This window comes from Larus michahellis, chromosome Z, assembly GCF_964199755.1.
Source record: "Larus michahellis chromosome Z, bLarMic1.1, whole genome shotgun sequence".
NCBI lineage: Eukaryota > Metazoa > Chordata > Aves > Charadriiformes > Laridae > Larus > Larus michahellis.
The window spans coordinates 27,939,682-27,964,956 of record NC_133930.1 but is presented as its reverse complement, the minus strand read 5'-3'; the positions used below and the strand labels follow the sequence as shown (position 1 = coordinate 27,964,956).

At 43.1% G+C, this 25,275-nt stretch overlaps 1 protein-coding gene across 4 annotated transcripts in view; it reads left to right on the top strand.

Moving 5' to 3' along the window:
• ARHGEF28 (Rho guanine nucleotide exchange factor 28) overlaps positions 1 to 25,275 on the top strand; it is a 159,047-nt gene that overhangs the window by 17,576 nt on the left and 116,196 nt on the right. For 3 of the 4 annotated variants that reach the window (XM_074570227.1, XM_074570226.1, XM_074570224.1), the window contains exons 3-6: positions 7,993 to 8,140; positions 9,992 to 10,282; positions 23,619 to 23,802; positions 25,035 to 25,215. In XM_074570227.1, coding sequence (XP_074426328.1) covers positions 7,993 to 8,140; positions 9,992 to 10,282; positions 23,619 to 23,802; positions 25,035 to 25,215 — 804 coding nt within the window. The remainder of the gene's footprint in view (positions 1 to 7,992; positions 8,141 to 9,991; positions 10,283 to 23,618; positions 23,803 to 25,034; positions 25,216 to 25,275) is intronic. The other variant, XM_074570225.1, reaches the window with a different exon arrangement.

Here is a 25,275-nt window from a genome sequence, read left to right as displayed (position 1 = left end):
GAAATTAAGGGAAGTGGCAACCTAGTATAATTAAGTCATTCAATTGGGCAAAAAGCCCCTATTTTCATTTAAGATGCTATTAGCTATATGGTTATAGAGGAATATTCAGCTTTTATCTCCTATTTGGTTTCTCAGTTTGTTACTCCTTTCCTTCCCAGGGTACAATTGCCGTTTCATTTTGTGTTTAGCCTTGAATCCCATTGCATTTTGTTCAAACAGGGCACATGCTTTCTTAAACAACGTTTACTGCGATCTGTAGACAAGAGCTGTCTGGTTGCTGTTATAAAAATATCACCGAGCATTAGAAAGTCGTGTTTATGACTTTGTCCTTGTTATTAATTATTTGAGTATGGTTGTTTTGTGTTTATTTACCATTTTTCTACTGCTTTTTTAGCATCTTTTGTGTAGAATTGTTCCTAGCTGTAGCTAAGTTGCAGCAAAGGTCATTAAAACTGCGTGGCTGCTCAGGGAAACTATTCTTGCCACTATTCTTGTCTAAGCACAAGCAGAATATGTTTAAACAATTCACATTAAAATACAAAGATTTTCCGAAATGAGTCTTTTGAACAATGAAGAAATATTTATGCTAAATGCTAGTGGCAGCTTACATAGTGGGAAAAAAGCCCCAATATTGCTAGCAGTACTTGGGAATTCACATTTACTTTGGGATGCTGGGTCTTGCATTTTGTGAATAAAGAAGCACATTTTTATATCCCTGCACATTGATATTTTTCTTAGAGCATGTAGCTACAAATGTGAGGCCTGTTTGTACTATTATATTTGCTGAAAATGCTGGACAAAACATTATTTCTCAAGCTATTATGTTGCTTACATAGTTTGGTAAAGACATTTTTAGCATACTTTAGAATGCATTATTTTTATGGTAAAAGGCTGTTGGGAAAATAGATTTATCCAGGCTGTGTATGCAAGGATAGGGACCAATCATTGAAGTTTAAGTGTTAGCCAGCGCAGCGGCCTGGATCTGGACCCATTAAAGGTCTTTTTGCCTTGCACCTGTTTTGCTGGGTCAGGTTGCTGGTGAAGGAGATGGTGTTACCTAACTGGATTCAAAGTGGGAGAACCTCAGTTCAGGGTAAGGGTCAGTTATTTATTAGGGCATGGGGTGACTTGCAGCCGAGTAGGGGTCAGGCACAGTGGAAGTGCCATGCTCGTCCCTGCGTCCCGTCCTACCTGCCTGGATGCCACCATGCCTCACCCGTGGGGATTTGCTACCTCCCTTCCCCTGTTCTCCTTGCAGGGAACCTGACCCAGTCCCTTGCTGGGATGCAGAAGATGGTCAGAGCGTGGCTGGAGGTGGGGGCTCTTCTCCTGAAGCCACAGAGAGTCTGGTCTTAGCTGCTCCTCAGCTGGGACGTAGGGCTTGAGGGACCCTCTGCTGTGTGCCCGACCCGGTCAGCCCTGGAATGCCCTAGAGGAACCAAAAGAAAACATACATCTGCAAAACCTGTTTGGTTACATTGAAAGAGTGCATAGGCCTATAAATCCTGTTAAAAACACAAACCTTCCTAATCTCCTCCTTGGCGCCGGTGCCAGGGCAGTGTTTTCACTGGTAATAAAAGGTGTGCTTTTCTTTGTGGATCCCACAGAGGTCAATGCTGCCAAATGCTTGCTCAGCCACAGGTTTAATGCATTTAGAGTTGAGTTGGTGTCTCTGTTAATGCCCCTGTAGCTGCAGCGTCCTTTCCCCAATCCCCCTGCCTGCTTTTTTGTTTTTTATTTCAAGGATTGCAATGATAATCTTGGCTCTCATTAAATTGGTGGCAAAACTCCTCCTGGCTTCAATGGAGCAAGGGTTTCTCCCATTTTCTTTTACTTCTGTACAGTTTCTGGTATCTTTTTGCAGTCAGAGATGTTGATGTGGCTGCCTGATGTTCTGTGGTGTTACAGGCCTGGACCGTGTTTGAGGGATCTCCTGTTCACATGCGTTCCTTTGGTGGTATGGTAGAGTTGAGGTACTTGCTTTGAGCCGCTCAGGTGTAAATCTAAGTAAGATATGGGCTGCCTGGTCTCAATAAGTGCCCTTTGACTTTAAAATTTACTTTCTCTCCGTGTCCATCAGAATCAACACTGTGGGAGCCTCAGGGCAAGGACGTTCCCCAGCATCTGCCTGAGAAACCAGCTGTGACCAGGGGCTGTGTTTATTTGCTGAGATGCTGAAGTGGCACATCCTTTCTCTTGCTTTGGTTAAATGGGGACTGAACTATCTGAGGTCCACGTGGACCCTAAGAAGCAGGCTTAAGCATACCTACACATAGAAATAAACCTGTAACTCCCTGTTAAGTTTTTCCAAGTTGTGAGGCTATAAATAAGCTTATTAGGGAGAATAAAGAGTGGGAGAGAGGTTGAACTGTTGTTAGACAAATGAACTTGTGAAAATAGTGTCAAAGACACCTAGCAACTAGTTGATTGTCAGGAATCTGTCCTAGGAAAGTGCTCTGGGTCTATGCTCTCACAGCTGACCTGTATCCAGGCCGCTTGGCCAGTTTTCTGAAGATGAGGTGGCATCTATGTGACTTATCTAGTCTGGGCTTTGGTACCTAGAGGATAAGTGTTAAGCTAAATTGGTTCTATATTTAGAAATGCAGAAGAAATATGCCAGCTGGGATGTATTTCCAGCTTCAGTGTCTGGAATGAGCTCAGAACAAACATCGCTCTGTAAGAGCACAGCATCCGCACTTCAGGTAGTGCATATATCATAATTTATTTCTGTTGGTTTTGCTCTTTTGTACTGATACGTGAATTAGGGCTTAATTACCTAATTCTAAATGCTGATAATAATAATTTTAGTTTCTTTATGCTTTAGCAAAGGTTTTTTGCAGACTTGAGAAGGTGTTTTGGTTGTGCCTTGCAAAATGGGGTTGGAAGCAATGGCGAAGTGCTTTTCCCAGATGTGGTGAGACTGAGGCTGAATAAATGTTTTCTGTGAGTATGAATTTCTCACGAATTGTCGTAATAGTTGAGTGGTGGATATATGTTTTGACTGAGAACCTGGGTTGAATGCCCGGGCTCTGCCAAGAAGCAGCTCTGTTACAGAAGAGGTAGCATCTCCCAAAAAGCTCTGGGAAAGCCTTGTGAAGCAGAGGGGCATTGCTTTGGTGGAGCAATACATTACTGAGTCTCATTGCAAGATCCATCCCACTTCCCTCCTTCCCATATGCTTTGCTAGGAAAGGAGCAGGAGGATGGGGCTGGAATTGCTCCCACCTCTGTTGCTCCCCCAGTTCATTTGTCTGCAGATGGAAGATCTGCGCAGGGAGCTCCTGCTGCAACCTGCTCCCTGGGCTGGGCTTGCCCAAGGGAGCCAGGAAATAAATGCCCTTTGCAGGGAATGGGTATAATGCAAAGATATAAAGTATCCCTCAGGTTCAAGCTAATAAAATAAGCCCTTTTCTTAAAGGGCTGATGTACAGCTTCTGGGTTTCTGCCTAGGTGAGCTTATTTTGTTTGTGCAAAGTTGATAGAGATTGAGTTTGTACACATTTTTGAAGCTCTGTTGCACTTTTCTAACACTGAGCTTCAATAATTGTTACAAAAAATAATAATCCAAAGTAGAATGGAATAGACTAGACTATTTCAGTTGGAAGGGACATACAATGACCATCTAGTCCAACTGCCTGACCACTTCAGGGCTGACCAAAAGTTAAAGCACGTTGTTAAGGGCATTGCCCAAATGCCTCTTACACACTGACAGGCTTGGGACATGAGCCACCCCTCCAGGAAGCCTATTAGCGGTCTGACCAAAGTAGATGTGGCAGTGAATTTTTGTTTTATTTACAATGTATATATTTTTCAACCGTTTGTATATTTGTCTTTCCAGGCTGTTCTTATATGGCCTGGGAAACCCTAAGTTTTTGGTGGTTTTGTTTGTGTTTTTTTTTTTTTTTTCTTCTAATAAGGTTCTCTGCATCAGTCTCTTCCCCAGATATTCATGTGACAAATGCTAGGGTGTATTACACTTGGGAGACGTCTTTGGCCCAAAGCTCTTCAATGCGTTGATCAAAGTTGTGGAAGAAACGGTACAGTCGTTGCTAGTAAGGTTGGCAGCTCTCAATGAAAAGATCGATTGCCTGTGTGCAGAGGTGGCTGCACGGTAAAGTCACCACCCTTGAGCGATCTGCATTTAAATGCAGCTAAAGGCAAGGTCATACATCCGAAAACAGGGTGCAAAGAACTAAATAAGCTGGTAGACTTTTCCCCTCATCTCCGCTTCCTCCATTTCCACCCTGAAAGGTGGTCTGGGTCGGGAGCTGGCTAAATGCTTCCAGCTGCAGAGTCTGGAGGAGGCTCATGACATACATCGCTTCCTCCAAGTGTTTTTCTACATAGGCGTTTTCTAGAATGGACTGCAGGTCATCTTTGTTTGAAGAAAAAAAAATAATTAAACAGTTCTGGTAACAAAGTTGGCTTCACACAGAGAAATGAGCGGCGTGCTAATTACAGTGCTGTCTCACTGCAGCTCCCTTCACAGCTGTGAAACGGAATGGGAAAGCACCCTTGTTGTGTGCATAGACACGCAGGGGGACACCTCTCGCAGCAGCAATAAAAGCATCTTCTGAGTTCAGTGTTGTGTTTGTTCTCATGTGTGTAATGAATGAATTCTGCCAGCAATGTTTGGAGGGGAGTGCACATGGTCATAAGAGTGGGAAAGACTGGTCTGCCAAATAACCACATTTGTGCCAGCAGTGCAAACGGTTTGCGGGAGCAGCCATCTCCATCAGTCGCATCTGTTTGTGATGTTATCTAGCTGCATTACAGCATCTTTTCTTTATATAGTGCATATATATATAAGGATGTAGATTGTATGTATGCTAAGTATGCAACGTATTGTCTAATAGTTATAGTAACTATATTAAAATATGTATAAAAAAAGATACTGCAAATGTAGGAAAGGAATTGATCAAACATAATACAAGGTTCTTCTTTCTCATTTCACTCTGTCCTATGAATTCTGTTTCTTTAGCAGTTTACAGATCCCTAAAGCTATTATTCGAAGTATTGCTTTACATTCAAACCTGTCATTAAATAGATGTAATTCTGTGCTAAAGGAAGACTCTGGGTTGCTTAAGGAAGGGATGCTTAAATATTCAGATTTAAATGTAGTATTAGATAAATTTTGAACAGCAATGGCGTTCCCTGTAGCACAAATGATTTTATTTTTTCCATGTCTTTTCCAAAGGGCGGCTAGCGTATCTTGCTTTATAAAGATCAAAGCTTCCACGGAGTTTGGTATTAAAGTGTCCCCAAAGTGCAGTAAGTATGCCTTCCCAAATACAGGCTGAGATAGGCTCTGCCATGTGTAGATCTGAAGCCAGGGAGAAGGCTGTATCTCAGAGGAGAGGATGCGGAGGGCAGACGGTCCGATGTGTGGTGGAAGAGGAGGTGTCCTGTGAGAGGACAGGCAGCTGCCCGCTGGCACGGGGCATGGCCAGTGGGGACAAGTGTTGTGCAAAGCAGTGGAGGGACCGGAGGGGATGACAGTGTAGGGATGAGCTCCAGCAGTAGTAGGATGCACCTGTAAAAGATTTGCAGGTGATGAGAAGGGCAGATGACATAACTGCACCAAGGGTATTTTGGAGAGGAGTGGGTGAGGAGAAAAAAAGATGCTTTGAAGCTGGAGCATAAGGCATTTGTGATGGCCTGAAGAGCAAACTGATGCATGTTTTAGTAGTGTCAGCGTGAAAGAAGATGATGGAATTGAGCAATGTGAAACAAGAATGTCTGAAGGCAGGATGGATGCGATGGCAGATGGGAAGTGCTGGAGATGATGGTAGGAGCTTGTCCTTCCCGAAATAACTGTTTCTGATGCCGGGTGTGGTAACCTTCCAGCATCCAAAAGATACAGTTTAGTATTTCTCTGTGAAAGTTGCTCTCTTTGTTATCTTTGATGCCTCTCTAATAATACAGGATTTAACCCTCTTTTTGGGTCACGTGGGATTTTCCAAATGAATCTTGTTTGGCCAGATACAAGCTTGCTGCCAATTTGTATTTCTTCTGCAAAATCTTTGCTTAAATTACCAGCAGTTTCTTCTTCTGGAGGGTTGTAAGGAGTGGATTATGAAAAACCTGTTTTTATCATAAACACATGAACTTTCCACTCTGTCGTTTCCGCTCTTGCGTTTTTCCTTCATCCATTATAAGGGAAGGAGTTGTGAAATTCTCCCTCGTGCCTGTACCTCATGCAGTGCGATCAGTTTAAGATGTTCCACTGTCCTTACTGAGTCTAAATTAACATTTTTTAAAAAGGGAGCAGTAAAAGCCAATGGCTACGATTTGAGCTAGGTTCCCCCCCCGCCCCCAAGAGTAGGTTTATGAAAAGTGAAATATTGCCACAAAATGTGAAAGCTGGCTGGCTATGTAGTCCCTCAGCCTTAGGCGTCCAGAGGGTGTAGAGGTGATTTGGGAGTTACGGCCACCAGTGCCTGTGTGGAAGAATTCTGCTGTGCTCCTGTGCACAGGCTGCAGTCAGCAAAGCACCCACTCCAGTGTTCTGTGGAGTGTCTTTAGGGACTTAGCCTGTTCCTGTCTCCCCAAAATAGCCAGACATAGTATTACTCAACAGACAAAAAGGGCTATTCGCAACTAACATATAAAGATTAACAAAAATAATGAGTAATAACAATAGTAATAAATTCTGGGTATAACAGTGCAAAACCCAAAGAGAAAACACTTGTCAGTTATAATAATAATAGTTCAGGCTACTAAAAAGAGGTGCATTTTCAGTTTCTGGGGATGACAGGCATGTTTGTTCTCAATACTGGACTCCTAAAGTTGTTTACATCTGTCCTTACAGGAACATTCCTATCTAAGGAAGATTTTGCGCCTGAAACTGGCCCTTGCCTCTTCATCCCTAGTTCAGTAGACCAGCTTGCATTTAGGAGGAAAACAAATGCAGGATTTGTATTGTTATGAGTGACGAGAAAGACGTCCTGGGGGAAGGCAGGCAAAGATGTTACAGTGTGTGTGTGTGGGGGGCAGCAGGAGCCTCACTGCAGTAAAATGTACGTTTGCCATATAATGAACAGGGGAAGGAGCCTGAAGCTTGTCAGGACGGTCAGAAGCATAACTGAGGTTTTCAATCATGGAAATGTCTGTGCTGCTGTCTTGTGCTTTGGTGCAGGTTTTTGCCAGACTTTCTTATGCAGCCGGTGGAGTCAGTGCTGTAGTAACTGTTTTGAATAGAGACAGGGCAGGCACAGATTGGAGGTGTGAATGGCTGAGATATTCTTCTACAGCGTGTTTTACAGAAATCACCATTTCTGCCAGATGCTGGGGCAATTCTGTCTTATTTGGAACAACTGTGGCAGCCAGGCACCGTGGTGGAGCACCCTGTCCTCCTCTTTGAGGAAATGCAACTTCATCTAAATTTCCTCCCTCAGACACGTCAGACATTTGTTATTGTTTGCTGCTTCTCAGATCCCTTTCCTGTTCTTTTTTGAAGCTATTGTATGACAGATTTTTCTTGGCTGGTTGCTTTCTATTTACTACAAAGAAACCCATGGGCAGATATCTGGGAACCAGTATTCTTTGAAACCAGCATAGTCGGTTGTAGAATTACATCAGTGCTTTTGTTTTGTAAACTCAGTCTAAGATCATTTCAAGCACTTTTGAATTTTTTAATTTTTTTAACACAAAGCCTGCTTTTGTAAATAGCAAAATACTTGGCTTCACTGACTCGTTTATTCTAACGCATTTTAAATAACAAGTCAGTTATATTTGTGTGGGTCAGGACGAAAGGGATTAGTTGGAAGACATTATTTAAAAGGCAGGTTTTTTAAATCACCTTTGCTTGTGCAGGCATAAAACCAGTATTTTCTAAGTGGAAGTAGAAAACTGCAGATTGGTCATTGGATCGCAGCCTCTGTATAGTACAGTTGAAAAGGTTATAATAAACTTGCATCTGAAGTATGTATCAACGCATTTGTTGGAGATGAGAAATTTACTGGATGTTTATGAAAGCGCTTTCATTTTTCAGGGACAGCTGACTATAAATGCAAGATTTGACAAAGACATTTACCTCCCGGAGGATGCCGAGTTTTACTTTGTTTACGATGGATCCCTGAAGAGGCATGTAGTGTTTGCGGAACGAATTAGTGACAATGCTCTTCGGTCCATTGCTCCAGGTGAGTGTTAACTCCTGTTGACGTTTTTCAGCTCTTTGCTGTACCCCGCCCCCGTTTCAAAGCTGGGCACAACTGGACGGTTTGGTGTAACTCCGTTTTACGGGTCTGTAGTGGGGGAAATGCAAGGAGGAATGATGGCCTTTAGGATCCAGGCTGAGTTTGACTGCCCATAGGCGATCCTGCCTTTCACAGCGCTCACAGCAGCACAGCGTCGGGTGCAGACAGCATTACCGGGCTGGCGTAATTGGGTGTGTGTTAAAGTGCAGTCTTCCGGGATGGCATCATTTTTAATGTGAATTAATTCTATGCCGCCACTGTTTGCCCTGGGGCATCCTAACCCCTGCAAATGTCGTGTTTTTGCCTGAGCCTTCCGTGGGCGCAGCAGTCAGCCCGGCTGGCAGGGCGCTCATGGTGGAGGTGTGGGACGCTTGGAGCTCTGCTGGAGCCGGACCCCCTGCAGGGCTCTCGGGGAAAAACCTTTCCAGGGGTGCCTCGCTGCGGACAGGGGGGATTGGTGCCTCGCAGCCATCTCTCTGCCTTGGCTTTGTCCCCGTGGTGGATGTAGCATACACCCTGGTTGTCACCTTTGTTGGGTGCTCTGTGACCTTTTCATTTGTGTGAGGAGTGGGTGGCTATAGGCACGATGTACCTGTGCAATAGGATCTGGTTATTATTTGTTCTTGTTTTCTAAAGGGGATTTAGAGTCTGAAAATAACTGCTGAGTATAGAAAGGGAAAGTTCTCTGCTGTTACATGGTGGCTTCTTTTGTCCTATCATGGAATACAACTGGGGAAAATGTAATGCTTATTCCAGGGTAGCAGTCTTTTTTTTTTTTTTCCCTTTCTTTTTTTAAGAGGCCTGAAACGAAACTGTTAAATGATTGCTTCTGGGCTAGGAATAAAAACAGGAGGCTACAGGCAACACTTAATCCTCCGCCTGTTTCCAACAGAAGCCATGAACAGATGAAAATAAAGTGTGAGGTTAAAATATAGCCCTACTGATGTTAGTGTTTTTTCATAGTGGCCAAATTAAACATAAGGGAACTCGGAGCACTTTAAAAACAACTGCAGTTGTGGTAAGTACATGCTTCCTTCTGCAGTTACTAGATCGCTTATATACTTGTAGTTATTCAGGGATATTTTAGAAAGTTTAGATTTGCACCTGTAGTATGTCATGGTTAGCTCACCAATGAGAGGTACAGCTTGCACCTCTTTTAGGTGTATGACATCCACTCTCGCTTAGATGGCAAAGGAGGAGGAGGAATGCACGAGATACTGAAGAGATTTGAGTGACAAACTCCCTTAGACTGCGAGGGTCCCAGCTGTAAGTCAGAGAGTAGATACAGCGTTTAATCAAGCCTGCCAAAAGCATAAAGCATGCATTAGTTAAAAGCTTCTGGCCTACAAGGAGACACTGGGCAGGTACAAAACAAGTGTTAATAAATCGGTATGTTACTCAGAGTTGGTGTTCCCACTTTTTTCTTGAGCACCTCATTTTTCTTAATTCTTATCCAGAAATCTTCAGGCATTTGATTTGTGTGATTTCATCCTGATGTGGTTACCTCTTCTTTCTTCTTTAAGGTTAAAGAACCTTAATCTAGAAAGACTGGTTCTGGAATTAATTATGTCAGTATAATTGGGAGGACTGGCAGTTTACAGGCTAGTTGAGTCCAAGTTCATCCCTAGACATGGTAGGTGGATGCCCTACGACAAATAGATGTAACTAGAGGGAAGAATAAAATAATTCTGGAGGAGTAGTCACAGCTCTTAAAGGCAGGGGAGGAATGAGGAAAAACTAATGTATTTTCTGAAAATGGGTAATGTTAGTGATTAATTTGCATTATAATTACAGGCCATGGATGCCAAGAAACAGTTTCTGTCTCTGTGTTAATGTACACAAGGGGATACTCGCCTGTCGTCCTCGGCACCTCTCCCGTCGCTTATACAGAGAATCTGTCTTGCAAGTTGTCTCGCTTTCTAGTCGATCATGCAGAATGTGTCACTGCCGCTGGTCACGAGATGTTGCTGGATAAGTCTGGGCTAGGGATAGAAGATCTGCAGTCCTTGGATAATGACTTGACGATGGCCGTCGCTCATGAAAAATTGCCATCAACTTGGAACATCCTTGGAAGCTCGGAAGGTGGTAAGGTTTTATTTTAAGTTGGAAAGCTTTTAACAGTGGTCTGGTGCGCAGTTTGCAGCAGAGTACTTCACCATTTCATCCCAGGTTCTCAACCCTTGTGCTTTATTTTGTGGTTAAGATGAAAAATTGTTCGAGAGGGGTAATCAGAGATTTGGTTTGTACCCAGGGGTTTAAAAAGGATAATAATGGCTCTTGTAATTCAGTTTCTCCAGAAGCTTTTTGTGCCTTGACTCACTGTGAATGCAATTCTATATTTATAAATAGACTCTGCCTTTGCAAGATTAAAGAGCTGTCTGTTTTAAAAAAGCAAGAATTATAGCAGGGAAGCATTGCTGCCATGATTCCAGATATTTAAATTATGCAGACAAAAAGGAGACGGTCACAAAACAGAAGAATGTGCTATTGTAGGCATGCTGATGTACAGAGTAAACATAATTTTTATCACGGTTCTGTCAGTGTTTATCCTTTATTTATGACTATAATTTTTCTTTTGGGAGAATATCATTAAACAAGTTTTGTAACTTTTTTTTTATGGTAGAGGAAGTGGGATGAAAATAGACACAATTTTACAATGGGGTATGCTGTTGAAAAGTTTTGTAACAAAATCAGGTGAATTTTTCCTGGTTTCAGGTTTCATTGCAAGCAGAAAACTGTAGTTAGGTTTTGCTGAAGAGTATAATTTCTTTTGCAGACCCAGCTGATTTATAGCTGAGATTGGAAACAGTGTTAAACTTGATGGCTTCACATGTTTTTCATTGAAAATTTGGTACTTTTGGCTGTTTTCCTTTTAGTACTTTAAATTGCTAAAAATTGGAGGACAGGCAGTTTCCATATGAGCCAAACTGAAAGAGAGATTTGTGCAAGCTTTTGGGAAGTAAAAGCACAGCACTTAGCCCATTTCTTTGGGTGAGGGCTTTTTTCCTGTCTTAAATCTTTCTAATTCTTAATGACAGATAGCTTGAAATCTGCTACTGCCTTCATCAGGAGAAGGATGGTTTTTGTCTGTCTGTTGTAAGCAGCTCTTTCAAGAGATGTAAAAATGAATACCAAGTCTCATTCAAATATTGGCTAGACAGGAGAAAAAAAAAAAGCTTTTACTTGTTTCATTTTGGTGTGTAGTAAATATTTGTTCACATTGCTCAACTGCTGGAACAGCTGTTGGGTCTTAGCATTGAAGACCTTTATTCAAAGCCTGAAGAAATCAGCTGTAGTTTTGTTCACAGACTTGGCGAAGCTTTTCATCAAAACCAGCTGACGCCCAACCCAGAAGCATCGTCAGGGTACCAGCGGTACTGAGAGGTGCTTGGGCAAAGCCAACTGGGTGCCTGCTTGCTTGAAACATGGGGATGTTCATTCTGGGTGTGTTGTGGGTTGGCTCAGCTGGTACCAGATTAAGCTCTGCCAGGGCAGCTGCTATCTCAATAGCAAAATTATTTAATTTTTCATTATGCTAATTGTTAATTTTCAGGTGTGCTGCATCATTTATGTGGAAAAGAGTATGTTGCTCTCATGAGACTTGTATAGGACTTGTATATTTTTTATTTCGCTGTCTTTTTCACACTTTTTTCGCTTTTCAGATTTAAATATTATACATACACAAAATTTGAATATAGCGGAAAAGGAGGGATGTGTGCTTCAGCCACTACACAGGCTTCTGTGGATCTGTTAAGTGTTAGACGAGCGTGTCTTGAACATGCTGCGTTAGCGGTTGCCTCATGGGCACTGTTGCAGTGAAAAGGTGACATCTCCCTTTGTACTCCAGTCATTGCTCTTAAATGAAGTTTGGATCTTTCCCCTTGTTTCTGAATAAAACAAAAAACGATCCAAATTCCTGGGGCCTGGTCGTGATGCTCACGCACAGTGAGGAGCTCTCGGTGCAGTCCTGCCTGGGCAGTGCTTACTGGCCACCCTTGTTGAGTGGGGGCCTCCTGAAAGATTTCTGGGCAGCTTTTCCTTCAGCCCAAGAGAGGTCGGTTATTCCCTTTGTCTCTTTCTGAGGTCCAGGCTTGGGCTGGGCTTGACATCCATTTTGGTATCCTCTAAGCAGTTTGTATGATTTTATTTTTTTGGCTCTTGTATCCTTTCATTCTCCTTTATGAAAGTATAGTTTTGATGCTTCTTATGGCCATATTCTCCTTTCACCTGACTCTGAGAAGCACTGACTCCTGTTGCGTCCTTGTGCTGTCCTCATCACTGTGTTTTTGTCCTCAAAGACAACAGGCTGAGCACAGCCGAGGGCTGCATGTGGCTGAGGGAGCCCTGTGCCTGCAGGAGAAGGAGAGGGAGGGAGGGAGAAGGGGTTGGACTGGGGCAGGAGGGCTTCAGGTCTCAGTACAGGTGAGAAGAGGAGGACAAGGTTCTTCGTCTTCTGCTGTGGGGCGATCAAGGTTGTCCCAGCACTCTGTTTCTTCCCCCCAACTCCCAAAAGATCAAAATGGATGAGAAACAAGGAATTTACAAGGACTTGGAAAGAGCATGAGACCTTCCTTCCTGCCTGCTTGCCCCTGCAACTCCTTGCCTTGACAGTGCCAGGATGCTCTTTTTAGTATTGGTGTCGTGAAAGATGTGGGTGCTACCATCCATCACCAGTTAGGACCTCATGCTTGTGAGATTCTGTCAGTTTTCAGTCCAATGTTGGACTATTTTTATTGGAAAACAATTACTTTTGAGCGTCACATCGCTGGAGAAAATTATTGTACCATCTGGTGGTTTTGGACCTCATTCATTTTTATGAGGATGTGGAGACATATAGGCTGATGGAAAGATAGAAGAATAATTTATCCATTGGAGCTTTATTATTTGGAAAAAGTGTTTGTATTCCCTTTATAAGACATAAAAAGGGTTGGATAAGGGGAGAGCCTGGATTGTCTAGGGAGCATTGCAAATAATTCAGGAATTTAGTGCAGTTGCACAGGTCAGGACTTGTTAGCCACATCATTTAAAGTACAACAAAAGAAACAAGAAAGCACGAACCTTTCAGTAGTCCTCACTTGTGCCTGCGTGATAACCATGTCGGGAGCTGCTCACTCACACAGACTGGTCAGATGTTGAGATCACCTGGCCCACAAGCAGTTTGCTGCCAGGGGCAACTGGGTACCCAACAGAGGGTGCTATGCTTAGACATTTATTTGTTGGTGGGTTTGAAGAAAGGAGAAGGAGGGGTAGGGAGGAGGGAGAGGGAGAAGCCGGTTTTCTTGTTGATCGCACTTTCATAAGTGAAAGCTGGATTATTCAATTTATGGAAAACTTCTGAAAACTAGATAATTCAATTTATGGAGATAATCAGTATTAAATACTGAGCCAAATAATTTGTTAGAGCTGCTCAAAAAAAAATAAAAAAATCTTCCCACTGTTTCACAGTTTAACAAAAAAAAAAAAAAAAAAAGAAAGATGGAGTGATTTAATCTGGATGAGAAAAATGCTTCCAAGTAACTTTCCTGCTCTTACTACCATCAGGTTAGGGCAGTCTTTTAGGACTGGCAGCCCCCAAGAACCATCAGAGTCGGGTTCAGCATCTTCACTGCTACTTTTTTGTCCTTGACACACTCAGGCTTGTGTCCCTTGGCTGTCGGAGGGGGAGGGGGAGGGGGAGCACAGGAGCGTGGACCTTGCAAGGAGTCTGCCTTATGTGCAGGCAGCTGAGAGCATCTCAGTTTCTGGTTGTTTTAAGGGCATCGCTGGGAGGGTGAGTTCAGGTTGTCTGGGTGACTTAACTGTGATGATAATCAAACAAGAGCAATTGCTGCCGGCTTTCCCACTATTTACAGTTATTTTCAAGAAGAAGAGAGTGCTCTTTTAGGTTTAAGGCTATTAGTAAAAGCAATTAAATTACAGCCTGAATTATGAAAATTAATTGTGGATCATAGCAAAAGGAACTGTGTCTGTACTTGCTTAATTCCCTTTCATGAAGAAGGAGAATTTCCGTTTTATTTCATAAATGCATCGTCATTGTTTTCTAGGAATAGGTCTCGTGGAGTAAACTGAAGTACCCAACCTCACTGCTTTACAGTTTGCCTCTGGGCAACACTTTACCATTTTCTGTGGCATTTTTTACTTTATTGCCCTTTCCCTGCCCTTTTTCCACTTGCTGTTAAACGCATTCCTGCCAGTTCAAACTTGGCTGATGCATGTCATGTTTTTGGTCTAAATTAAAGAAAATTCTGTCTGTGTCTTTCCCTCAGTTGGAATTTTAGTTTTCTTTTTCCCTGCAGAAGGGAAGGAAGAGGGAGGCAAAGTGCCTGTTCTCCTTCATGGAATTAGGAAAACACTGGGAACAGCAGATAAATATTTCTAGGTGTGGTGAGATTTGTGAGGAGAGATAATATTTCTTTGGTCAGACAGTTTAGGGGGTTAGAGAAACGGATGAATCTTTGACCCTATAGGAGTTTGCCCCCTTGGAAACTGCACAGGGTAGAGGGGGGAGGATGCTAGCCTGGGCATCGGGAAGAAGAGGAATGTCTTCCAGTGCCTGCTGCTGACCAAGAAACCTGCAGCATGAGGCAAGATACTGGCAAGCATGCTTCCCTCTGTGGGTCCCCAGCAAGTGTACGATCCTCATCGCCAGGTCAGTGGCAATACTAGCCGAGAGGAGGTGTTTGATATCCCCCTGACCACGAAGGGGCTTTTTGTGAAAAGCCCCGAGCACTTGGAGGGGGCAGTTATATGCAGAGTGACGGCAGGGCAACTACTACTGTAAGAGATACAAGAGATTAAGTTTCCTATTTAAGACAATGTGTAAGTAGTGGGGCTCAGGAGCCTGCTCTGCTGCTGGAGAGACCAGGTGTGAAGCTATGGTCTGACCCGGACCCCAGCCTTGGGTCAGCACTGGGCTGGAGAGGCCTTCTCTGCTCCTGGGAGGGGGTGTCCCTGCCTGGTGTTGAGCACTCTGGTGGTGCTCAGTAAAAGAGCATCTTAAACCAAACAGCTTGAGGGAATATTTGGCTGCAATACAAAAGAATGAGGAATATCCCTCTGCCAACAGAAACATTCTTCTGTAGTTTTTTTGGGGTCACCCAAGCAGTAAGGTGAATTGAAACTTCACCTGACGGTGTAGGTAGTGGCACCATGCACAGCCTTTATTGCATGGGGCTGGTGGATGGGAGCCTTCTCTAACCCTTCTGCTGCTAAAACTGCTGGGGCAAGACTCCTTGAAGTCCACCTTTGTGATGGAGCTTAACCTTCCCCCGTTTTCTCCTTTTCTTCTGCAGCTCTGGTGCCAGCCCCTGGGTGTTAGTTGATAAAGGTATGATGCATAGGGGAACTCATTAAAGAAAAGGGGGGTGTTCCAGATGTTCAGTAAGTGGAAAGGGGAGATGTCACCTCAGCCCTGCCCTCAGATGGGCTGTCACGTACCTGACATCATGCCTGGTGGTCACTGCCTAGTCACACCACCACTTGTGTGTGCGCAGCAGCGGGGAGCACTGAAGACGGCTTTATAAACAATCTCATACCTAACGGAAAAATGAAAAAATGAGCAGTAATGCATAAAAGTACGAAGCCAGGAAAAACTGGAATTTGTCAGCCAGTTTTGATGTCTCCCCCTGCATTTCAAGTCACAAGTCTTGAGGTTTTTAGTCTCCTTCCAGGAAATGAATGAGATTCATAGCCCAGAAAGGGCTTAGTCATTTCTGTCAGAGAGAAATACTTGTTTTTAGTTTATTGTTTTGGACATAGGATGGGATTCGGGTGCAAGGAAGAGCAAAAGGATTTATTTAATGTTTAAAACAGACTGTGTTTGGCTCAGCTCTGTGTAACTTGGAGTGTTTTGGCTGGAGAATAGGAGTGCGATGCAAAACAACTTCCTGATAGTGCATATCTTTTACAGTACCACCTGCCTTGCAGTAGCTGACCTTGTATGAATCAGCCAGCAGTGGATCTTTCAAATTTTAGGAATTGTCGGTTACATGTCTTGATGGAAAATAATATTTTATACCATTTAAATACGAATATGTTGAAGAAGCCTTGTGTTTTCATTTTTTCCTTATTTTCTTCCTGTTTGCCACTGAACACATTCAAATTAATTATGTCAGGTTTTTTTCACAACATGTTTTTTTTTTTAATTTCTTGGTGGTTTTCTTTTTGTCGTTTTTTTTTTTTTGTTGTTTTCCTTTTTTTCCCCCCATTTTGCCACATTTGAAATCTTCCTCAAGGGAAGGGGGGAAAAAAAGGTGAAAAGTGTGGGGAAAATGCCATTTGTTCTGCCACAGCAAGGAGCTATAATAAGAGGTGGTGAACAAGGAGAAACTGGAAATTGGAAGAAAAAAAAATGCTAAACCCCAGTTGTTTCAGAATTTTACCTTTTTTTTTACTGCAGATCTTTTCTTTTAGGCAGGTCTATTTTAAAAGCTTATTATCAGTCATCATATCTTTTTGATCTTTTTTTTTTTTTGCTTTGATATTGCTGATCTTGGAATAGAACCACAGCAAAATTTGGATGGAAGAGGTGGCCTGGTCCTACCCTCCATGTGGAGCAGGGCTAGCTTCAAAGTGTGGTCAGGTTGCTCCAGGGTCGTTTTGAGCACCTCCAAGGACAGACAGTTTGTAACCTCTCTGGGTGACCTGTCCCAGTAATTCACCATTCTCGTCGTGAAAAATTCTTGCCTTGTATTGAAAGGACACATTTATCTTTGCATTTATCCTCCTGACTTTACAATCTGTATTTCAGATTTTAGTATCATGAAGCTATTAGTAATTGCTCCATGTCGTCAGGTTCTGCTTACTCCTGGGCAAGCCAGGTGGGAGAAGTAAGAGGAGAGTAGCCCAGCAAACACATAGTCTATAGAGGAGAAAGATGGGGAGAAAGGTGAGTGCTTCTAAGTGCATCAGGGGTGAAAACAGCCGGTGGAGCTGCTGGGTGGTTCTGCTGCCATGTGCATTCAAGCTAGCCATGAAAAAATTTAGCTTAAGGTTAGATGAAGGTTGTTGGGTTGGGCAGATAAAAATTAGCATATTTGTGGTGAGATAATAGAAGTTGTTATCGTAAGTGGTGTTTTAAGACCACAAAGATTAATTACTCTTTATTATTTATTTTTAAAACTAGGTTCTTTTGTAGCAGACTTACTCATACTTGCATTGTTTTCAAGATTTGGCAGCCAGAAGAGTAACTTTATTGCTGCAGTGTTAGAACAGAGAGAAGGCTATCCCTTGTTAGGGAAGGCTTCCCAAGGTCCCTCTTTCTGCTGAGCGGGAAAGGCCGAGTCTTATCTTGCCCAGAGCAACTTTGTCTGGCTTTTTTAAAGTGTTACAATATACATTGAGACTCAGTGGCCCCAGGCCAAAGGTTTAATTAGAGGATGGAGTTCAGAATAAAATTTGCCTTTTTGTTTCTGTGTTTCTAATCTGAGGGCTGAGGTGTGGTTAGTATCTAATCAGATGCTTAATGTGCTTAATACTGGTTCATATATTTGCATGTGTTTTAATTAGATGGATTTATGTGCTGGCTGCTTATTAACACTGTATATACAAAAAATTGTATAGTTAGAAGCATCCAAAGAACTCACTTTGGTGTCTAAAGTGGGACTTTAGCAGAATTTAAGTACTCGAGACCAAGGAGCAATTCTGAAATCTAATTTTTTTTAGTGAGTATTTTAATCTGTAAATGCATATTTGCTCTGGGGCTATGTTTTGGACCACAGCATTTCTTGGGCATCTGACCTCAAACTCCCCGGTGTACGGTATAAACACACCAGAAAAGGGAGTGCTAGAGTCCCGACAGGTGGCATAGCTGTGAGTCTGACGAAGCCCTTGTAGGGAGGGAGGCTCTCTGAAGTATCTAAGTAGCACTGGGATCAGTGCAAAGCACAGTTGATGTTATCAACCTCTATTGAGAAACACAGCTAGGGAAAGGGAAGACACTGGCACAGATTTTCCTGCCATGTCTGAATGGTTAGGGCATGCTCCAAGCAGCTGAGGCATCCATGCTCCCAGCATAGTTTTTCACATCTGGTGACAGTGTAATGAGAAATGCATCCATGTCCAAACAGCAGAGAATTCTCCCAGCTGACTGTTGTGTTGTAGTCAGTCTGCTGCTTTCTTGGTCTTCTGCCTCGCATCCCTTGGGCATCCTTCTGCAGCATGTCCCATTTTCAGTTACTCTGCAATGAAGGGGATGGGGTGTGCTCCCACCAGATGGGTGATCAGAGGAAGCTTGAAGATGTGTGTGGATTCAAATCCCATCTGGCTGAGGAATAAGTTGAATGGAAGTCTTCCATTTTTGAAGTGGCACATCAGCCATCATTTCCACTATCTCTGGACAGGTTTTGGGAAGCCTGAGCCCTTCTCTGTTCAAATGTTCCTCCACAGTGAAAGGTTTCTGATCCAGGCAGACCAAGGTGTTTGATAAGTAGTGCTTGGTTGGGATTTGAAGCTGTGGGTTGGAGTCATTCTCCTGCCTCCGGATTCCCTATGGGCTGACTTTAGCCGGCCACTCACTCACTGGTGGGTTTTGCTCTCATGAGACCCCACCATCCACCTCTGGTGTCGCCAGAGCAGGACCTGTGGGAGTGCCCAGAGGAGGACCACGAAAATGATCAGAGGACTGGAGCACCTCTCGTATGAGCCTGGAGAAGAGAAGGCTCTGGGGACACCTTATAGCAGTCTTTCAGTAAAGGGGGCTTATAAGAAAGACAGAGAAAGACTTTTTGTCGGGGCCTGTAGCAACAGAAAAAGGGGCAATGGTTTTAAACTGAAAGAGGGTATATTTAGATTTGATATAAGGAAGAAATGTTTTATGAGGAAGGTGGTGGGACACTGGAACAGATTGCCCAGAGAAGTTGTGGATGTCCCATTACTGGAAGTGTTCAAAGTCAGGCTGGACAGGGTTTTGGGCAAGCTGATCTTGGTGAAAGATGTCCCTGCCCTTGGTAGGGGGGTGGACTAGGTGGTCTTTAAAGGTCCCTTCAGACCTAAGCCATTCTATGCTTCTGTATTGCTGTTTAGCAAAGCAGTTCTGCAAATGCTTGAGTTGGATTCAGTGGACTTAAAGGTTGCATGTATGTGGAAACTTTGAAACATATGTGCCATCTCACTTAATAGATATGTAAACACTCTAATTCATACCATTAGTCATTAATGTTGGTAACTGAAATGCAGCAATGATCATTGTCTTCAAAGACTGAAATTAGAAATATTTTCATAGAATCATAGAATGGTTTGGGTTGGAAGGGACCTTACAGATCATCTAGTTCCAACCCCGCTGCCATGGGCAGGGACACCAACCACTAGACCCAGCTCACTTTCCTGTATTGCTTGCACAGTTGCATAGGTCCTGCGACCCTCCACTGGGCAGGAAGGGATTGAATTGGGACAGAAAGAGGTGCCAGACTGTGTGACAGGGGTGTTGTGAGACACTGAGCTCAGGGCTGGGGACAGTGTGTGGCTGTAGTCTCGTTGAGGCAAGGTGAGCTGATCATGGAAAAGTTTGTGACTCCCTGTAGCTCATTCCCTCCCTGGGGCCATCTGAGCTCGGTTATGATTTTCCAGAGATGTCTAGAAAGAGATGCCTGGAATATATTTGGTTTTTTTCTCTTTCCTGTTAGTGCCTCTTCCCTAATCATAGAATCATAGAATCTTCATGGTGGAAAGGACCTTCAAGATCATCATGTCCAACGATACACACGCACACACAAAACAAAAAAAAAACCCAACCCCCAAAAAAACCCCAACAACCTACAGTCTCTGCCCTTCAGAGTGCCCTGAAGTGCCAAATCTACGCGTTTCTTAAATACCTCTAGGGCTGGTGACTCAACCACCTCCCTGGGCAGGCTGTTCCACTGCCTGACCACTCTTTCAGTAAAGTAATTCTTCCTAATATCTAATCTAAACCTCCCCTGCCGCAGCTTCAGACCATTTCCTCTGGTCCTGTCATTATTCACCTGGGAGAAGAGGCCAACGCCCACCTCTCTACAGCCTCCTTTCAGGTAGTTGTAGAGGGCAAGGAGGTCTCCCCTCAGCCTCCTCTCCTCCAGGCTAAACATGCCCAGCTCCCTCAGCCTCTCCTGGTATGACCTGGTCTCCAGACCCCTCACCAGCCTGGTAGCTCTCCTCTGGACACACTCCAGCACTTCAATGTCCCTCTTGTACAGAGGGGCCCAGAACTGAACACAGTACTCGAGGTGAGGCCTCACCAGTGCCGAGTACAGAGGCACGATCACTTCCCTGCTCCTGCTGGCCACGCTATTCCTGAGACAAGCCAGAATGCTGTTGTCCCTCTTGGCCACCTGGGCACACTGCTGGCTCATGTTAAGCTGGCCGTCCACCAGCACCCCCAGGTCCTTTTCTGCTGGGCAGCTTTCCAGCCACTCTGCCCCAAGCCTGTAGCGCTGCATGGGGTTGTTGTGACGGAAATGCAGGACCCGGCACTTGGCCTTATTAAACCTCATACAGTTGGCCTTGGTCCATCGATCCAGCCTGTCCGGGTCCCTCTGTAGAGCCTTCCCACCCTCAAGCAGATCAACACTCCCACCTAGCTTGGTGTAATCTGCAAATTTACTGAGGGTGCACTCAATCCCCTCATCCAGACCATTGATAAAGATATTAAACAAAACTGGCCCCAAAACTGAGCCCTGAGGGACACCACTGGTGACCGGCCGCCAAGAAGATTTCACCCCATTAATCACAACTCTCTGGGCACTGCCATCCAGCCAGTTTTTAACCCAGGGAAGAGTACACTTGTCTATGCCATGATTCGCCAGCTTCTCCAGGAGAATGCTGTGGGGGATGGTGTCAAAGGCCTTACCAAAGTTCATATTTTGCAGACCTTTGATGAAAAAAACCCCCATAGTTCACTACTTTCCTCTGTGCTCTAGGATCCTGCAGCAGATCCTGTGTCCAGCCAGCCTCATTTTTGTCTAGAATCTGAAATGAGGAGACCAAGAAACAATTTTATTGCCCAAAGCCTGGGGAGAAAATTGGTGTTTCATGGACAGGCTAATGCACAAGATAATGTGTTGGCTAGCCATAAGTAAGAGGGAAGTTTGAAAAGATTTATTTATTTTTTTTTTAAATAATGACATTTGACTATTTATATGTGTGTTCTAGAAATACTTAGGTACGTATTGTTTATAGGTTTAGTGATATTCTGGTTTAAAGAATCCCCCCTGCATCTTGTTAATGTGTCTGCTTCTGTTAGAGCTGCAGTGAAGTACAGACGTTACAGTGCTAGAGTCTGTGTCCTGAAGCTCCCTTTTACTCTGATGTCTCGAGTTTATTTCATTTATTGAAGGAAGCATGACCTGGTTTTCTGGGATTTGACTCTGTCTGAAAGGTTTGAATCCACTTGAAACAGAAAGGTAAAAAGTCTGGATGGGTACCAACAAATATTTAGAGCATAAACTGATCACCAGTGGAGATTCCACAGTAATTTTCCCTGTGGAGTGGTGGAGCAAGTTCCTTAGGTTCCTTGCCATTCTGGCTTTATGAGATGAGGAGATACAGGGTTTTTTTTTTTGTTTGTTTCCTTTGGTTTTTTTTTTTTTTTACATATATAACACTTCAGAACCAACATGTTCAAAGGAGGCTAATGATTTTGGCCCCCAGCTCTGAGAGGACATTCCAAAAGGTCCAGCCTTGCAGAAGGCAACTCTCCTATTAAGATGTCCGGAGAGGACGTACTCATCTGAGACATGACTGCAGCCTTCAATTATGTAAAAGGAAGCTGCGAAAGGAAAGGAGTGAGGTGTTTTTCATGCCCGAATTGGATGGAACAAGAAGCAACAGGCTTCTACTGAGAAAGGGTGAGCTAGGGTAGGCATTTCAAATCTTTGTAACTGTGAGGGTAAAATTATCCCTTGTGTAGATTGCCTGCGGAGGTTACGAAAACCTCTCATCGTTGGAAGGTTTCTAGAACAGTTGAGACAAACATACAAACATCATCAGGAGTGATTTAGGTTGAACTGATCCTGCCTTAAGGCAATGAATGGATTAGAGACCTCTTGAGGACTCTTCAAGGTGTGGGGTTTGTTTTGTTTGCTGGTTTTTTTTTTTTGATGATTCTATAAAATAAATATTCCCCACGCTTTCAGAGGGAGTACTTCAACTGAATAGGAGTCAGCCATGAGCCACTGTATTTGAATGTAACTACATGTTACCTTTGCTCAATGCACAAGTGTTTCTGAAAAAACGTTTATTAGCTTTTTGGCTACATAACTGCTCTCTTTGCTGGGGGATTGCTTTCCATCAGTTTTATCTTGTAAATACTAATGCAGAGAGGAAATTTTTCTTCAATTTGCTGTTTATTTTAACTGTATTATTTATACAAATGTGTGCACATACCTACCTACATTTCAGGAGCATCACCTTTCCTTTGCCACTGGAGCATATAATTTTCAGTAACATATTCTGAACTGGTTGGGTAATAGGGAAGAAAAAGTCTGTTGAATCAGGATGATGAATTTCAATGGAATTTCATAAATCACATAAACCTAATACATTTCAACCAGATGCTTTGAGAGTTGTAGAGTAACTGCCCTTAAATACTTGACCCTTGTGAAAGTACCCTTATATTTAACTTCATACCAAAATACCAGCGTAAGGAACAGGTTGAGTGGTACTTGAGCTTAATTTTGTTTATTGCCTTTAAATTTTAGAGGTTTTGTGTTTGAGAATGTATATAGACAGATGAACCCTCCTTTGAATAAAGGCCAGGGAAGAGCTTGAGTGGAGAATCTGTATCTAGTGACTACATCATCATTGTGTACTCTTTTATTTTAAGCCTCATTCCATTGAGCTTGATGATTTTATGCTAAAAAGTGGAGAGGAAGTATTGGCAGGTGAGACCACCTTTCTGAAAAGAGAGACACAAGAATTATCCTGTGTATTTTACCCACTTGTGTGTTAGCTTATGGCTTGCTGTGCTGCTTAGGATCTCTTACCTTGCTGACAAGCAGCCTGCCTTGAAAAATCACACCTTCTATTTTTTTTTTTTTTTTTTCCAATTTAGATACTCGGCCATGCTGCCAGATGTTTTGTGTTGCTGAGGCAACGCAAAGCAGCTGGAAAATTGCCTCTTACCTATCTTCTGCAGTACGTTGGGGCATCTCTATGCTATACTATATACAAATAAAGAGACAAATACTGAGATTATCTAATTCAGACTCTTTTCTTTGCTGAAATTAGATGGTGTTTGGGTATCCTAGTTGCTGCACAGATGCAATTAAGTGCCTAACTGTTGATTTCAGTGAAAGAGAGATTTTGCCAAAAAGCTTTTGTAGGTCTGAACCTGAGCTTTGATATTTCTGCAGATGATAACTAGTTCCTTTTGATGCTTCCTAGCAAATGAAATGCTGGAGTTTGTTACTAATGTGGTTTTTTTTTTTGTTTGTTTGCTGTTTTTTTCCAGAGCCTAAACATAAAGAAACTCTTCTCCACATTGTGATGAAATTGGGCTTGGTTAAGCTTTCCCAGTTCTTAGCAGCCCAGCCTGGAGGGTCATCAGCATTAGCATTACCTAATGAGGATGGAGCAACACCATTAGATTTGGCTTTACAAAATGGGCATTCCGAACTTGTTCACGTATTCACAAAGTGAGTATAACAGTTTGCAGCTTCCTCTGAAAAACTCCTATCATTTAAGGGATATGGGGAATACTGTTGTTTTTCTCAAAAGAGTTGCCTACTTTGTGTTTTGGTTTCTGTTACTCTTTTTGCCGTTATTACCTTTTTAAGTGGTAAACTTGTATTTACAATTAAAGGAAGTTTATGATTTGTGTCCTTCATTACATTTGCAAGTCAATTAAGTGACAGAGGACCAGATGCACCATCAGGCCTCTCCCAGCACTATCGCAGCTGAATCCTGACACGTTACCAACAAGTAAAGTCATCCGTTATAGAGAGAGAAATGTTTAGATGTAAACAGAAGCACAGGACCTGACTTTCACAAAACCTCAGCAGACTTTGTGACCTCTGTAAAGGTCAGGTTTGAATGAATAAGGGAGAGTTAGCAGCAAAGCCAGAGCTGCAACTATGACTGTTTTGCCAGAGACCTGTCACACTGATGAATAACTTAAAGTGCAAATGCTTTCTGGCATGCACCTGAGGAGCTGCATGGTGTGTATGTGTGTGTGTCTTGGGGTACCAAGTGTTCAGCACCAGGTGCCTCTTCTTACTGTTGGTTTTTCTTTGTCAATAGGTATTTGCAAGAATTGGGTTGCATTTTTGTTTTAGTATGTGGCTCTTTTGCTTCTGGCTTCATGCAGCATGTACTTTATGTGAGACTTATCTGGACTTGAGTTTGAAAAAAAATAATACTTACAACACTGGAACAGTACATTTTGTTATTGATGTCTCACTTGTTTGTAACGTCCAAACAATGCTCTATTCCCTTGAGATACTTTCTGTTTTTCACTGTCGTGGGGTAACAAACCTGCTAGCTGCCAGTTGTGTATATTGCAACATTAACTGGAAAAGGTACAATTGCTAATTTACAGCAATATGGAGAAATAGGTATTGTCATGGCTTGCTCTCTGGCTTATTTAACTAGTGAGTAACCACCTAGACCTGACATTGTTTTTTTTCCCTGCTGATGACTAGAAGTAGCTGTGTGGTTCTGAGACCTGAGCAGAGCCATTGGTAAGTATTTGTTTGCCCAGCTGTGTTTTCAGTGGATGTTTCAGATTTTCTGCCTCTGGTTTTTGCAGTGGGTGCATTGGGATCCCAACAGGCCGTGCTGAAGGCGAGCAGGATGCTCGCTGTGGCTCTGTTTTCATTTTACCTGGGTGCAGAGCATCTGCTTTGATTTAAAGAGCATGTCGTTCCAGTTTGCAGGGCAGTCCATCGCTTGACATTTCAAGAGCGGAGATTGGTGAGGGTGTTTGCATGCAATTTGTTCGTTCATCAGGAGCTCTGACGCTGACATTTAGCCATACCACGCAGCACTTGCTGGAATCGGACATTAAGCTCTTCAGAAAATACTTCTGGAACAGACCTCTTCTTTACCGGGTGGGTATCTGTCTAGCTCAGGGCATCATCACAGATTTTCTTCAATAATGTGCAGCTACA